At 38.2% G+C, this 15,392-nt stretch overlaps 1 protein-coding gene across 6 annotated transcripts in view; it reads right to left on the bottom strand.

Annotated features, from left to right (window-relative positions):
* Positions 1 to 15,392, bottom strand: part of CADPS2 (calcium dependent secretion activator 2) — a 576,541-nt gene that overhangs the window by 162,182 nt on the left and 398,967 nt on the right. For all 6 annotated transcript variants that reach the window (XM_054023205.1, XM_054023212.1, XM_054023223.1 and 3 more), the window contains 3 exons: positions 8,162 to 8,270; positions 6,882 to 7,085; positions 1,674 to 1,810 (listed from right to left, as the gene is read on the bottom strand). In XM_054023205.1, coding sequence (XP_053879180.1) covers positions 1,674 to 1,810; positions 6,882 to 7,085; positions 8,162 to 8,270 — 450 coding nt within the window. The remainder of the gene's footprint in view (positions 1 to 1,673; positions 1,811 to 6,881; positions 7,086 to 8,161; positions 8,271 to 15,392) is intronic.

Below are 15,392 nucleotides of genomic sequence, written 5' to 3'. Positions count from 1 at the left end.
CAAGGACCAATAAGAAATCCACCTGTTTTGTGGTTGCTATAGCACTGCATATTCTTCAGAAACTCTTTTTAAAAGTTATTGAGTCCCAGGTTATATTTAGTGTCTTACCATATTATTATTATAAAAAAGATTTTTGACCCTGATGCACTGTTAGAAAGCTAACCACTTTCTCTTGAGTGCCAATTACTTTGTATAGATGTACCTTCAGGCCTTTCCATTTGATTCAGTGCACAACTCACAGACACAAAATTAGTCCTTTAACTTTTTCTGTACACACTTAGTTGGAACACTACCAAAGAAAACCATAATTTAAAAAGTGTATTAAAAGAAAGACAGTGCCATCAAAAAGGTTATTTTTTTAAAATTGTACAAACTAACCAATAGAAATCTTGTGGCACCTTAGAGACTAACAAATTTATTAGAGCATAAGCTTTCGCGGACTACAGCCCACTTCTTCGGATGCATATAGAGTGAAACATATATATGCATCCAAAGAAGTGGGCTGTAGTCCACAAAAGCTTATGCTCTAATAAATTTGTTAGTCTCTAAGGTGCCACAAGTACTCCTGTTCTTTTGCGGATACAGACTAACACGGCTGCTACTCTGAAACCTGTCAATAGAAATCTGTTCATTGTTATATCTGGGCAACCGTGACTGGTTAGTTAAATGAAAATGAAAGTAAAAAAAGTGTTGTATTAACTTGCTAGGGCTCACAGTTTTGAAGAGCAGGTGCTAGCAGACTTTGATTTTGATGCTTACAGTAATTAATCACAACTCCAGATCTCCCAAAGTTAAAAATATGGCATCATCAAGTTAGGGGATCTGATTCTGATGTTAATGACACTACTTTTACACCTGTGTAATTCCATTAACTTCCATGTAGTCACTCCTGATTTTCACTGTTTTAAATTAAATCAGGATCAGAGGGACAGCTTTAAAAAAATTACACAAAACAAAACAGGAAAAGCCAAGACAAAAAATACAATATACAATAAACAGTGAAATGTGAATAATAAATATTGACAAACACTTTCTCACCCCAATTTTCCCTATTAATAATACTTTAGATTTGGGGGAAAAAAACATTCATTTTGACAGAGTGATTACATTTTTCCAGTTTTCTTTTAATAATTAAAAATATATATTTCTAACTACCAATTATTGTATGTAATTTATACAGGATTTATGCTCATAGAGCGAACCTTGGCTCATCTGATTAAAACCCTCATAATTCTGTTGCCTTTTTCCCCTGTGGTTTTGATTCTATTCTTTGTTTTTTAAACTTTCCTAGTCCATGACAGAAGAGAGAATTACAAGACAGATGACATGATGTCTGACATCTGGCAAGCTGAATTTGTACCTTAAAATGCCTGTACAGGTGTTAGTAAATCCTACCACAGAGGTTTCCATTTTTATTAAAGCCTTCTGTTTTATTCAGCCCTCCCTAGAGGAGCTGATAAACTACAGTTCAGAGTCAGTTTGAGTCTATTCTGTTCTCTATTGAGTGGCACAGCAGTAGTCTTCAAGTGTATAATTTTCAAATTTGAAGCCAATCGATTGGAATCCTTTATCCCAACTACAAGCACAGGTATTGAATGAGTCAGGAAGAAAAGGCCACTTTGTTAACAACTATTTCTCACTTTTTCATTTCTTTTATTCCATTCTGTACTCACCAAACAAGAATAGGAATCATTCAATCTATGATCCAAGGTCTGCCTCTGAAGTACTCTAAAGAGGGAAACATGGTCAAACTTGCAGGGATTAGCAGAAATAAACTCATCCATCCCATGTTTCTGAGCACGATCTGCATCTGTTCAGAGACAGGAAAAACCATACAGTACAGTACATGTGTATGTATATTCTTTTAATTAATGGCCTATGGCTCTCATAGAATGAAGAAGATTCTTAAAAGCATTAAAAACTGAGGGCTGAATTACATCAACGGGTGCATGCAGGTGACTCCAATTATAGAATCTTGTCTTAAATTGATCTAGCAAATAGTTTTATTGAATTATTTTTTTTAATTGCCTATCACCATAAAATCTGGGCACGACACAGATTAAATGTAACAATGGGCGTAATTAAGTAGCCTGCAACTGACAGCACAAACAGCTCTTTTTCCTTGTACAGCCCCAATCAAACATAAACGATCCAGCTAAGGCCCAGAATCAAACAAGTGCTTGACCAAAACCCCAGTTTAGAAAACCTATTTGCAAACGCAATACAGGATATTTAAAATCACTCTGACAGTATGATTCTTTTATTGTACCTTTTTAAACATTACAGATTATAAAATAATCTTATGAGTGTAAACAATTTATTTCTAGGGTTCTTGTTTACATGAGGTCCTCTTGCTAATTTTAGTAATATTGCCAAATAAATAGCCTTCCTCCATTGCAATAGAAGTTTATGCATTTATTTGTCGATGTAGGAAAGAGTATGTCCACTGCACATCAAAGTACCACTCAGAGAAAACAGTCACCATTGCTAGAAGCCCATTTCCCAAATGGCAAACTGGAGCAGAAATGAACACATTGGGTTGAGCTAGGTCATTTCCAGCCTTCTTTTTGTACTCTGCTTTTAATGAGACGAACCTAAATGTAGTAATGGCAAAGAGCTCCTTCAACCTCCGAGCAAAGAGTAATGAAAAAAGGGAGCAGTATTTTTGTGTAAATACATAGAGAAAACATGCCATTCCAAATGGCACTTCAATCAAAGGCCCAAATTTATTGTTCTTCACAGATTGCATCTTTCAACGCCTTTGAACCCCGCGGGTTTATCAAAAGACAAGCTCTAGTGATTGCTTTCATTAATGGTATGTTTTGTCAAAGTCCTGAATGTGAATTATCTACCAAGTATGGACAGAAAAAGCCTTACAGTGCCCAAAAGGACTAGTTATGTATTAGCACATTAGCTCTGCTAGATTCTATAGACTATATTGGGGTGAACAGTCCTATCAACTTAAAAATTGACTTTCCCTTACAATAGGATCTCAGCTTTTGTTCCTTTAAATTCAAATATGTCTTTTTATGCTCGTTATTAGAAAACTAGTCCTAAATGTATCCTAAATGTAATTTTGATAACTGCATGGTACAAACCTAAAATTTCTAAAGAAAGGGAGACAAAAGTTTATTGATTAAACCCAATTATAGAGTCAGGTTCATAATAAAACTCAATATTGATCTGTGGGCATGATGCTAACATAATCAGTCACATTTAGAAATTTAGCCCCAGATCATATTGATCCATGTCAAGTCCAACTTTCAGCTGTATTTGTAGATGGAAGAATTATTTAATTCAAGCTGAAGGATCTGCAGCATCATATCTTGAAAAGATGCACAAACTAATTCATATCACTTGGCTTTGCATTGTCAAAGCAAGAGTCAAATCCATGTGACAGATTTCACCAAGGTGGATGTAGCAAATAAACAGTGTGACAGTACATTGGTGATTTAAGGTATAAGATGATCATCTACAGAAATAGCAGCATATTATTTCTTAGCATTTAAGAAGCAACACCATGTCTGATTAGATACCTTTTAAAAAGATGAACATTTCTTTTCTGAATACAAGTGGCCTACCATTAATCACAAACTTAGACTCTATTTCACACACAGTAATGTTGTGAAATTATTTTGAATATTGTTTCCAAAATGTTCTACATTGATAGAAATATTTCCCTAGACACAATCCACGTCAATGTAATAAATAGATTTTTTCTGCATTTCTTAGTAACAATTGTTTCTTGTATGAATATCTACTTTACTGAGGCTTTTTTTTTTTTTAAACTTTACAGCAGGTCACAGAAAAAAGAATACATAATGTTCCTTTGTGCTGTGTCTCTTGTGCATAACATGTACCCAGCAGCAGCTTGCTTAAGCTTTTGGGACTTAATTCTTCTCTGCATAATTACAGGTACAAGATCTTTTTTCTTATTTTTAAAAAAGTATATATTTCTTTTGATGATTAATTTGAAACCAGTGGCGCATGTGTTGTTACACAATGAGACTTTGACCTAACATCCAGATGCATTAATATGGACACTTGAACATGTATGAAGTCCCACTGAAGTCAATGGAGTCTGTGATAGCAGACCCAGACGCGGGATAAGTTGGGAAAACCAAAACAAAGTTTTCAGATGTACATACTTATTGGTACTTAGTCCTAATATCCATTTCCTACCAATATTTGCATTTTATATTTTTCTTCAAAAGTCAGTAAAAAGCCTTAATGTACTAATATCAAACATTAAATGGGAAATATACCACTCAAGATTAAAAAAAAAAAAAAAAAGAAAAGAATAGTTACAAACTTACCTTTGCCAGCTACAGGTGAGCAGGAAATAATTAAAAAAAAATAGTTTGTGTCACATACTATATCCCATTTATTCTACAGTGTTTACACGCTAGTAACTGTTCATCTTTTCCAATCCTTTCCCCACAAAAATAAAATAAAATAAAGTTGAACTGCATAATTAAAAACATAAGAACTTGTTTGGAAGATTAAAAGACAAGGATAAATATTTTATGGCTGTGGTTTCAAAATTCGATTAGCACTACATTTTAGCATTATTTAGAATCAAAATTTGCTTCATCAGATCCTTGAAGCAATGAGTTTGAGACTTTCTGGTTTGCCCACCAAGGTAAAAAAAAGTGACACCTTGACCACCATAATGATATAATAAAAATGCAATACCTTTCTAACTTCTATTCACTCCCTTGACTTTATGGAGAAAAAAAACATAAGGAGGACTGAAATTGCTCCTGCTTAGTTTCAGTTAATATTTGACTCCCCCCCAGCATTACTATCTGTGTCATCTCTGGATTAGGTACATGTGAAATTAACGTGCCCTTTTCTGTTCAGGAACCATAAATAGGTTAATTGTTTAATTTAATGGACCACAGGGCTTGGTCTAACTCTCACTAAAAATCAATGAAAAGGCTCCACTGATTTCAACAGGAGTTGATTTAGGCCCTTAGTCTTCAGTGAATGTTTCTGACACATTTAGAAAAAAGAAACTGGTTCACAAATAAAAATAAGCTAGGAGTGACTGAAAATGAAGCACTATCATGGCTCAGTATGGCATTTTTGAATGATCCAAATTCAAATATAGTAGTAGTTAAAGTTTTATTATTTTTAAATAAATAAGAATTAAATCCCCTCCCTTTATATTCTAAAAAGAGTTTTAAATTTCCAACAAAATATTTCCCAGCTCACCTTTATTATACAAAATATTTGTGACTATGTTTTTCTCTCTTTTTTTTTTTCTCTTACTTAATTGGCCTCTCAGAGTTGATAAGACAACTCCCACCTGTTTATGCTCTCTGTATGTGTGTATATATATCTCCTCAATATTTATTCCACTCTATATGCAACCGAAGAAGTGGGCTGTAGTCCACGAAAGCTTATGCTCTAATAAATTTGTTAGTCTCTAAGGTGCCACAAGTACTCCTGTTCTTTTTGCGGATACAGACTAACACGGCTGCTACTCTGAAACTTGATAGAACTGTAATTCATCATTCTGATACCAGATATCAGGAAACCCTACATTATAGAAGACTTTCAGTAGATATAGGGCAACTGTTAAGAGTATCAGACATACCAATCTTTTAAAAGTCTGCTAGTAGACTGCTTTAAACTTTTGTGGTCTAGAGAGATGTGGGTATTTATTCAAAGCTGCTCATATCCGAATTTTTTTTTAAGTAATGTTTGGAGAAATGCCATCTTTAAATTTAAGTAGACGATCCAGATTCAGCAAAGCACTTATGCACATGCCTAACTTGAAGCAACCGTACTTATGTATAGGCTTTGCAAAAGTAGAAGTAAAACAAAACCATAACTCCTGATTTCATCCAGCTGTTAATATGAAGTCAATGGAAATTCAGCATGTGCTTAAGGTTAAGCATGTGTTTCAGTGTTTGCTCAAGCGGGATGGACTAAAGTATGTGTTTAAGTGCTTTGCTAAGTCAAGGCATTAATCAGTAAAAGCACGTGTCGTTTATTTGAAATTAGCTTCTCTCTTCAACCCACAGTGACTTCGAACAGAATATGACAGCAGAGTGGGCATGACTTGGGCTGCATCAACTGGGGTGTGATTATATGAGAGACTGGTAGCACCGCCTATATTAAGGTTGCTCAACATTTGCCATTATAAGATTCTGATTCCAGTTGCTAATAACTCTGACAACTTCAACTGTTTGGGCTGAAATTGTATATGCTGGGTTTCTGCCTCAGGTTGGTATTTTTGGGGGGAAAACTTCAGCCAAAATGGTTCAGCCATTTCTGAGAACAAGGCTATGGAAAAATAAGTTGTTTTGCCTATGTTAAAATATTCTGGTGCTTTCTTAAAGCTCTAGCACCTTCATGCTTTGTCTGAATGCTTTGAAGATTTAACACGTAATTTAGTATCCTCTGGGGATGTATGGAAGTCTTGCAGCCCATCTAGGCCATCCACCTCTCTATCTTATGTTTGCATTAACATATTTGTATAATATATTTGGGTGCACAGAAAATCAGATTATAAAGCTAATGGATTGATGAGGGTAAAATAATGCTTTCCTATTGATCACTGTAATGGTTAACACTTAGAAAAATATATTCTACACCAAATGCTATCTCCATGGCAATATGTGGTTCAACTTTAACCCGTATACAGTTAATTGTTATATTTTCATAATTTATAATAGCAACAATGACCTCCAAATCAGACATTCTCTGGCTGTTAATGATACTCTGGGTTAAAGAGCTTTCAGATAAGAACAAACTAGCAGGAAACATCCTCCCTGTGAATCACTCCTGCTTAATCTTCCCTGAGGGAGACATTCCATGCTTCACTTATTAAAAACCAAAACCAAAAAAAAAAAAAAAAAAAAAATACTTACAAAGCTGTGATAATTCCATATGGACATATCCTCCTTTTGGATTCATCTTCTGTGCTTGACTTGCAGGAATGGGTTTATATGACTGGCCTGTTGCTCTGTACATTGCTTGAACCCATAGTATTCTATCCTGGTCATCATCACTGGCAAATATTACCGTATCTCCTTCTTTAACAGCATTGAAAAACATTCGACCACCCTGAAGACCTGCAAAAATAGATAGCAAAAAATCAGTGCACAATGGCATCAGTGATTTTTAATGGTGAATATTAAATATATATTTAGTATGTTAACTAACTGGATGCCAATATTTTTAAAAAACAACAAGGAGTCTGGTGGCACCTTAAAGACTAACAGATTTATTTGGGCATAAGCTTTCGTGAGTAAAAACCTCACTTCTTCGGATGCATAGAGTGAAAGTTACAGATGCAGGCATTATATACTGACACATGGAGAGCAGGGAGTTACTTCGCAAGTGGAGAACCAGTGTTTTAAGATCATCAAATGAATTAAATAGGTATTTGTGCTCAAGAAGCATGAGAAAATTTGCAGCACAGCCATTAAATGGTAGTGTGTAGACATATACAGGCCATGCAAAGAGTAACCCAAATCCTAATCTGTTTCCCACTGGAGTCAAGAATGAGAGAGACTAATAATAATATTTAGCACTCACGTATCACCTTTCATCTACAAACCACTGCACAAACTAATCAAGTCTCTCAACATCCCTGATGTGTAGGTAATTTTGATCATTCCTATTTTCATGTCCAGAAATTGAGGCAGAGCTGTTAACTGACTTGCTCAGTCAGGATTATAACCTACAAATTCCTGGCTTCTGATTCTGGTGTAAGTTTACTAGACCGTGCCGACTCTTGCAATGTTGAAGTGAGTGGCTTTAGACTAACAGACTTCATTCAGTAGAGTCCTGCTGAGTTCTCTTTGTCAATGTTTACTATCAATACTAACAATATAGGAAGAAAGGGAAAGATATTGGTTTACTATGTTTCCCTGATAGGTGTGTTTTTGTTTTAGTGCAAATGGCTCTGTGACCTTTTGGACACCTTAGTTTGAATTTTTTGATCTTCTTTCTTTCAACAAACTTACTTCTTTCTAAAGCATGATTTTCCTACTTGAAAAACCCAGAGGAATAACTGTAAAACCTTCAGCCACTGGCAGAAAATAAATGTTATCATGTCGACTGACAGAAACATCAAAGATAATAAGTAAAATGAATTTGCTGTTGTGCATACTCTGTAAAACTTTTGTCATAGCATGAAGTGTACCTGTGTGAGGAGCTGTATAATCCACAGTATATCCTTCAAGCTGCATTAATTCCTGAGGCTCAGATTTCTTTTCTCTGTAACTGCACATTGCAAATGTGTACTGGCTTACCTGAATAAGAACAGGAGTTTTGGTTTGTTACATTGCATTTCATATGTTTACATGCCAGATGACAATTGACTGGTGTTATACAACATAACAAGACACATATACAAAAAGCAGAAGAAATGCTACTTCACATCTTCTAAATGCTCAAACCGAGGGGGTGAGAAAGTGCCATAAGTCATCCTCTCAAGAGGATCAGTTGCCAGAAGACTAGAAGCAGACTACCTTGTGGAAAAGAAACTGCTGACAGAGGGAAATGCACACAATCAACCAATGGGGATAAATGAGTGTGTAGTCTGGTCGCTCCTAATCAATAGAGGTAAGAGCTACCTATAGTCTGTAGTATGGGGAGGAAGAGAACCCCAAGTTTCACATGGGTCTCAGGAAAAAAAGCTATGGTGGAGCTTTTGAATTCTTATCTAAATCAACCTTTTCAGGTTTCTCCATTCTAGACCCAGTCAGTACATCATTCACTAACAACCCTCATCTGAGGTCAAATTCCAACAGCTGACTCCAGCTGAATTCAATGGGTTCTGCAGGTGCTTAGCCAAATTATGCATCACATCGTTTAAAAAAAAAAAAAAAAGACAACAGATCTCTATCTGAGTACATTTTCATAATGGTGCATGTACATTTTGCTGTGTGATTTCTACTGGAATTAATCAGAGCTTTGACATGCTCAGACAAAAGGTGCAATATTAATGTAAAGTATAATTATAATGGCATGTGGGTAGCTAAATTCCTGTACACTGCTTTGAAAATGTACTGCAATGTTTTAATTATTATTTGTTGTTTTACAGTAGCTGTAAGGGCCCCCAAAAAGATTGGGCCCCATTGTGGTAGGGATAGATGCACATGGTAAGTGAACAGTCCCTGCCCGCAGAGTTTACAGTCTAAATGAACAAGACAGACAAGTGGAGTATGATCCCATTTTACAGATGGGAAACTAGGGACAAAAAGATTAAGAGACTTATCCAGTGTCACAAAGGCAGTCTATGGTGAGACAGGAACAAAACCTAAATATCTTGAGTCCCTGTCAAATACCTTAACCACAAGACCAACCCTTCTTCTGTTTAATTTTTCACATAAATGAACTAAGGATAAATTAAACTATAAAGTGAATATGTACATATATAAGATTCTGTATGTAGATTTTTTATATTATCTGTTACTTAAAATATTTATTTAATTTAGTCTGATATGTCTATAAATATTAAAATGAGCAGCACATGCTAGCTAAGAGCCTGATTCTTTTACTCACACTGAGTAGCAACCTCACTTCTCAAGCTTGGTCCGTCAATTTAAAAGGGACTACCCCAGGAGTACGGTACAGCTCAACATGAGTAAGGGGGCAGAATCTGGTGAAAATGGTTACAATTTTCTTTCACACAGATTCGTAGATTTTAAGGCCATACGGGACCATTATGATCAGCTAGTCTGACCTCCTGAACCACAAAGGCCATAGAACCTTGCCCAGGTATGCAGGAAGCCCATAATTTTTGTGTAAGCTAATGCATATCATTTAGAAAGATAATGAGTCTTGATTTACAAAGGCTACAGGTGATAGAGAATCTACCACACCCCAAAGTACATTGTTCCAACAGTTAACTACCCTCACAGCTAAAAATGTACATTCTATTTCTGAATTTATTAGCTTCCATTTCCAACCGTTAGATCTTGTTGTGCCTTTTTCTGCCTAGATCAAAGACCCATCTACTAAAAGAAGATACTTTTCCCCATTCAGATACTTGTAGACCAGGATCAAGTCACTTAACTTTTTCCAGGATAAACTAAATATATTTTGTACTTAAGTCTCTCAACTAAAAGGCATGTTTTTTCAGACTGCAAATCATCCTTGCAGCTCTTCTCTGAACCCCTTCTAATTTTTCAACATTCTTTCTGAAGTGTTGATACCAGAACTGGGACAACATTCCAGTGATGGTCTACTAAAGCCATATACAGAGACAATACCACCTCTCTACTTCTACTTGATATTCACCTGCTTATACACCCAAGGATCACATTTGCTCTCTTAACTATAGCATTGCACTGGGACCTCACGTTCAATTGGTTATCTACCATGACCCTGAAGTCCTTCTCAGCATCACCAAATCCCAGGATATAGACCCCCATCTTGTAAATGTGACTTACAACCTTCATTCCTAGCTGAATGTTCCTGCATTTTGCTATACACTAAAACACAGGTTGTTCTTACCAGCTGATCCAGTTTGTTCTATATCCATATTGGTCTTCTCAGACTAGCAGCTTTAAATAACAATATCACACCAATGACTTGCATCATAAAGGTAGTTAATTAACTAATTGTGATAATGTTTATATTCCAGTTTTTTCCTGCAGTTACTGTACACCTTTGAAGACATTGTGAATTACTTGGTACTAGGCTGACTGCTAATATCTCCTGCACGGCTTTGCATCACAAGGTAGTCTCCTACGCACTGTGCAACATAGTCTGTTGGCTTTACTTACATTTTTCTAAAGGGACATTCCTCAAAATCAGCCATACATTTTAGATTTTGTTTAAAAATATAAAACCTAAACCTTTTCAACTCCTAAGACAAAGAGAATAAAATCATTAGAAAATCCTACAGAAAACATGGGGACACAGAAATTGCCTTACTGGATTGCATCATGGTCCATTTAGTCGGCTACTTATCTCTTTCAGTGCCAACATGAGATGCTAAACAGGAAGGTGGAAAACCCTCATTGTGGACAACAAAACAATAACATGCACAGGGAACAAATATTTAATAATAGACTCTTTAACATAGCTGAGAAAGGTATAACAAGATCCAATGACTGGAAGTTGAATCTAGACAAATTCAGACTGGAAATAAGGCATAATGTTGAGAATAATGAGCCACTGGAACAATTTACCAAGGATTGTGGTGGATTCTACATCACTGACCACTTTTAAATCCAGATTGGATTTTGTTCTACAAAATATGTTCGAGGAATTATTTTGTGGAACTTCTAAGGCCTGTGGTAGGTTAGATGATCACTATGGTCCCTTCTGGACTTGGAATCTACACATCTATGAAAATATACATTTTGTTGTTTCATCATAAACAAAAGCTGGAAAAGTGGTGAAATACATTTTCAAGTAATTGGGCTAAAGGAAGTCTCTCCTGATAATTCATCAAATAACTGTCAAAAATGGAAAGTCTGAAGTTAGAGACAAGATATTTTCAGATAAAAATAGAACTGATCTCTCTTCTTAAATAGCAATATTAGGTTGTAGTGCTTAATTTGTAATGAAAGATGTGCCAGGGCTCAAGCAAGTTTTTTTACAGTAACAACTCATGCAGCAAGCCCAGAGGTGCCCGGGCTATGAACTGCTAAGCCTAGAGGTGCCAGGGCTCAGCCAGGGCAAGCTCTGGCACAAATTAAGCACTGTTAGGTAGGAAGAAATGGAAATTTTTTGTCTGTAATTGCGGAGTTTTCTGAAGGTCATAATTTCCACAGAGCCAAACATCAGGGTCTCATACATATGTTTATTTAGCTTGCATGTTAAAGTTTATTTATAACAAAATGTAAAGCTACTAAAAATTTGTGTTTGTTTATTACAAACCTGAAAATGGGCTGTAAAACAATTTCACCAAGGTATACCAATTTTTAAAAGGAGACCCAGCCCATAAGGTGAAGCATTCCCCACCAGAAGGCAGGGGGAAGGGAGCAGATGAAGTTTTCACTACCCCCACCTCTACTAGAGAGGGAAGATTTTGGGGACATATGGCTCCAATAGTCTCCCATATCTTCTCAGCAGTTCCAGACTCTAGGAGGTGGAGTATAGGATTCAAAGCTTGACTGCCAAGTGGGCATGAGTAAATCCTGGCAATACCTTCATGGTCCAGGACCACAGTTAGAGAGAGAATATGATCCATAATTGATCAGTGGAATTTCTGACCTTGGGCAACCTTCAGGGCCCAAACAGACAATTACCTACAGGTAATGCCAACCCTCTCAGTTTCGCCGGGAGTCTCTTGGAATCACGCTCTATCTCCTGGAGGCTACTTTAGCCAAACCGGGAAATTTTGGGCATTAAGAGTCCGGTGCAGCAGCAGGGCTAAGGCAGGCTCCCTTACCTGTCTGGGCTCAGCGCCGCTCCCAGAAGTGGCCGGCATCATACCTGCAGCCCCTGGGGGTCAGGGGGTTTCCACATGCTGCCCCCGCCCCGAGTGTTGACTCTGCAGCTCCCATTGGCTGGGAACTGTGGCCAATGGGAGCTGCGGGGGTGGTGCCTATGGGCAGTGGTGTGTGGACATCTCCTGGCCCCCCACCTAGGAGCTGCTGCCAGAGGGATGTGCCAGTTGCTTTTGGGAGCCGCCTGAGGTAAGCGTCGACCTCCTCACCCCCTCCCACACCCCAAGCTCCTGCCCCAGCCCAGAACCCGCACCCCCTCCTGCATCCCAACTCCCTCCCAGAGCCGATACCCTGCACTCCAATCCCCTGCCCCAGCCTAGAGCCTGCACCCTGCACCCAAACTCCCTCCTAGAGCCCACACCCCACGTCCCCTCCCACACCCAAACTCCCTTCCAGAGCCCTATACCACACCCTCTCCTGCACCCAAACTCCCTGCCCCAGCCCAGAGCCTGCACCCCGCATCCAAACTCCTTCCAAGAGCCTGACCCCACACCCGCTTCTGCACCAAAACTCCCTCCCAGAGCCCACACCCTGCACCCCCCCGAACTCAAATGCCTTCCCACAGCCCGCACCCCATGCTACCTCCCGCTCCCACACTCCCTCCCAGAGCCCACAGCCCCTCCCACACCCCAACCTCCTGCCCCAGCTTGGTGAAAGTGAGTGAGGGTGGGGGAGAGCAAGCAATGGGGGGGATGGCGGATGGAATGGGGGAGCGTGGCCTTGGGGAAGGGGCAGGACAGGGGCGTGGCCTCGAGGAAGGTGTGGGGCAGGGGCGGGGCAAGGACCTTTGGGTTTGGGTGATTAGACAGTTGGCAACCCTAGGGATGGAGGGGGCCCATGGTCTGAGGGAGTTTTGAAGATAGTTTTGTAGGTACTGTATATATAAAACCTAATAGGAAGGAGTGGATAATCAGCAGGTACAGAGCCACATCGTAAAGGGTGCTTGAGGGTTATCGTTTCCTAGGGAATATTTAGAATTGTTTTAAAAATAACGTACATGATTCAAAATCCTAAAGTTGTGCAAACTGTTAGCCTATGTAATATTAATAATGTTAACCTCCCATTTCCTGCATACTTTTCCTTCCTACTGTCTGTTACACTCATCCAGTGAGTTTTGCCTTCCATGAGATTTTAAGATTTTTGAGTTGGTGACCAAGTCTTCCTATGTATTTATACAATGGCCAGCAAAACTTGACCCTGATCCTGATTTGAAACTGTGGGCACTATAACAGTTTATATAAATCCAAATAATAATAAACATATAAATGTTAATTAAGTCTATTACAATCTATAAACTATGAAGGCTGCTGATGTATGATTATTGAAATATCACTGACGGACAATTGGGTAACTTGATCTGCTCAGCTAAAGAAGTGAAGGTGTTTGGTTTTCATGTATATTCCAAAAACATTGTTTTAGTTGCATCAGCTTTTGTCTCATCAGGAATCAGTGCTCCTGCCACAACATTACTGTTATTAGTGTTAATTATTTTTGCAGCACTCAAAAGTGTGCAAGGTGCTTAGTAGAACAAATAAGAGACAAGTCCCTGCTAAAAAGGGCTTACAATAAGGAGGAAAGAAAAAAAATCGTATTTTTATTCACTGCTACTCTTTTAAATGTATGTTAAACCCTCCCTCACCATTCTAAGCTAGAGTAATGCTGTGTATTCACTTGGATATGAACAACACACTCATAGCTGTACCCATCTGGCATGTAATTTTAAGCTCACATTTGCTATCTTTCCAAATATTTTTTCATGAATCACATATTGCCGATTACAGACAGACTTGTCAATAGCTACTGGTACTAATTATAGTAATGATCCCCCACCACAGAAAACTCTGATTGAACCTGAGCCACAATCCCCTTCCTTATACTCCCATCTGGGTCACTACAGATTCTCTGTGCTATCTCACAATAAGGTGGCAGATTGTTTGGGCTGGAATTAGGGAGGCACAGGTGTTACCACCTGCTATAAATTCTTTAGTTACCGTTTCTATTACCCTTATGTTTTACCGGACATTTAACTGATGCAATCATACTCCAAAGCACAACAATATACTGTACTGCTAATAAAAAATCCTTCTTACAGTATAAAGGTAAAGCAAAATTATATATTTAACCTAAAATATTTTCAAATTGTAAAAGTTCCTAGTAAAAAAGATTTAAAAATAAATCTAGAAAATCAACACTCACTGGGCTCTATGATTATAAAGTATGTTTCCACTTTCTTTTGTAGTAGTGCATGGTCACATTTTTATGTATAAAGTCTATGAGGCCAGGATTTCATAGGCCATCTTGAGGAAGAATTTCTGGATTAATGCACTATGAAACCAGTGTAATACCTGAGATACATCAAAGATATTTTCATACTCTGGACAGACAACCTACACTCCCTCACAGATTTCCACCACAACTTCAACAACCACTACCCACCCATCAAACTCTCTCTAGAACACTTCCACACCAGGATCAACCTTCTGGACACCACACTCAACTTCAACAATGAAACCCTACAGATAACTATATACAAGACACCCACAGGACCACCACACCTCCCTTCACTGATCCAGTAACCACCCCAATCACACCAAAAAATCTGTTATCTACAGCCAGGCACTCAGATACCACAAAATATGCTCTGAGGCGATAGTCCAGGATACACACCTTTACACACTTAAAACCGCCTTCAACAAACAAGGACATTCCACCAGAGAAGTAGATCATATCATGGAATGGGCCACCCACGAGAACCTGCTTCATTATGGGGAAAAAAACACTCTGACCACACACCCCTAGTTGTCACCTACTACCCTACGCTGGGATCCATGTGGGACTATCATTAAACAACTACAACACATAGTCGATGGGGACCCCATCCTGAAATATTGCCAGAATCCCCTCTTCTGGCCCTCAAACAAGCCCACAACCTCACCCAGCTCATCATCAGAAACAAAGTCCCCACAG

The sequence above is a fragment of the Malaclemys terrapin genome, chromosome 1, assembly GCF_027887155.1.
Source record: "Malaclemys terrapin pileata isolate rMalTer1 chromosome 1, rMalTer1.hap1, whole genome shotgun sequence".
Lineage (NCBI taxonomy): Eukaryota > Metazoa > Chordata > Testudines > Emydidae > Malaclemys > Malaclemys terrapin.
The sequence above is the reverse complement of the archived record's forward strand: the minus strand, read 5'-3'. Positions and strand labels throughout refer to the sequence as shown.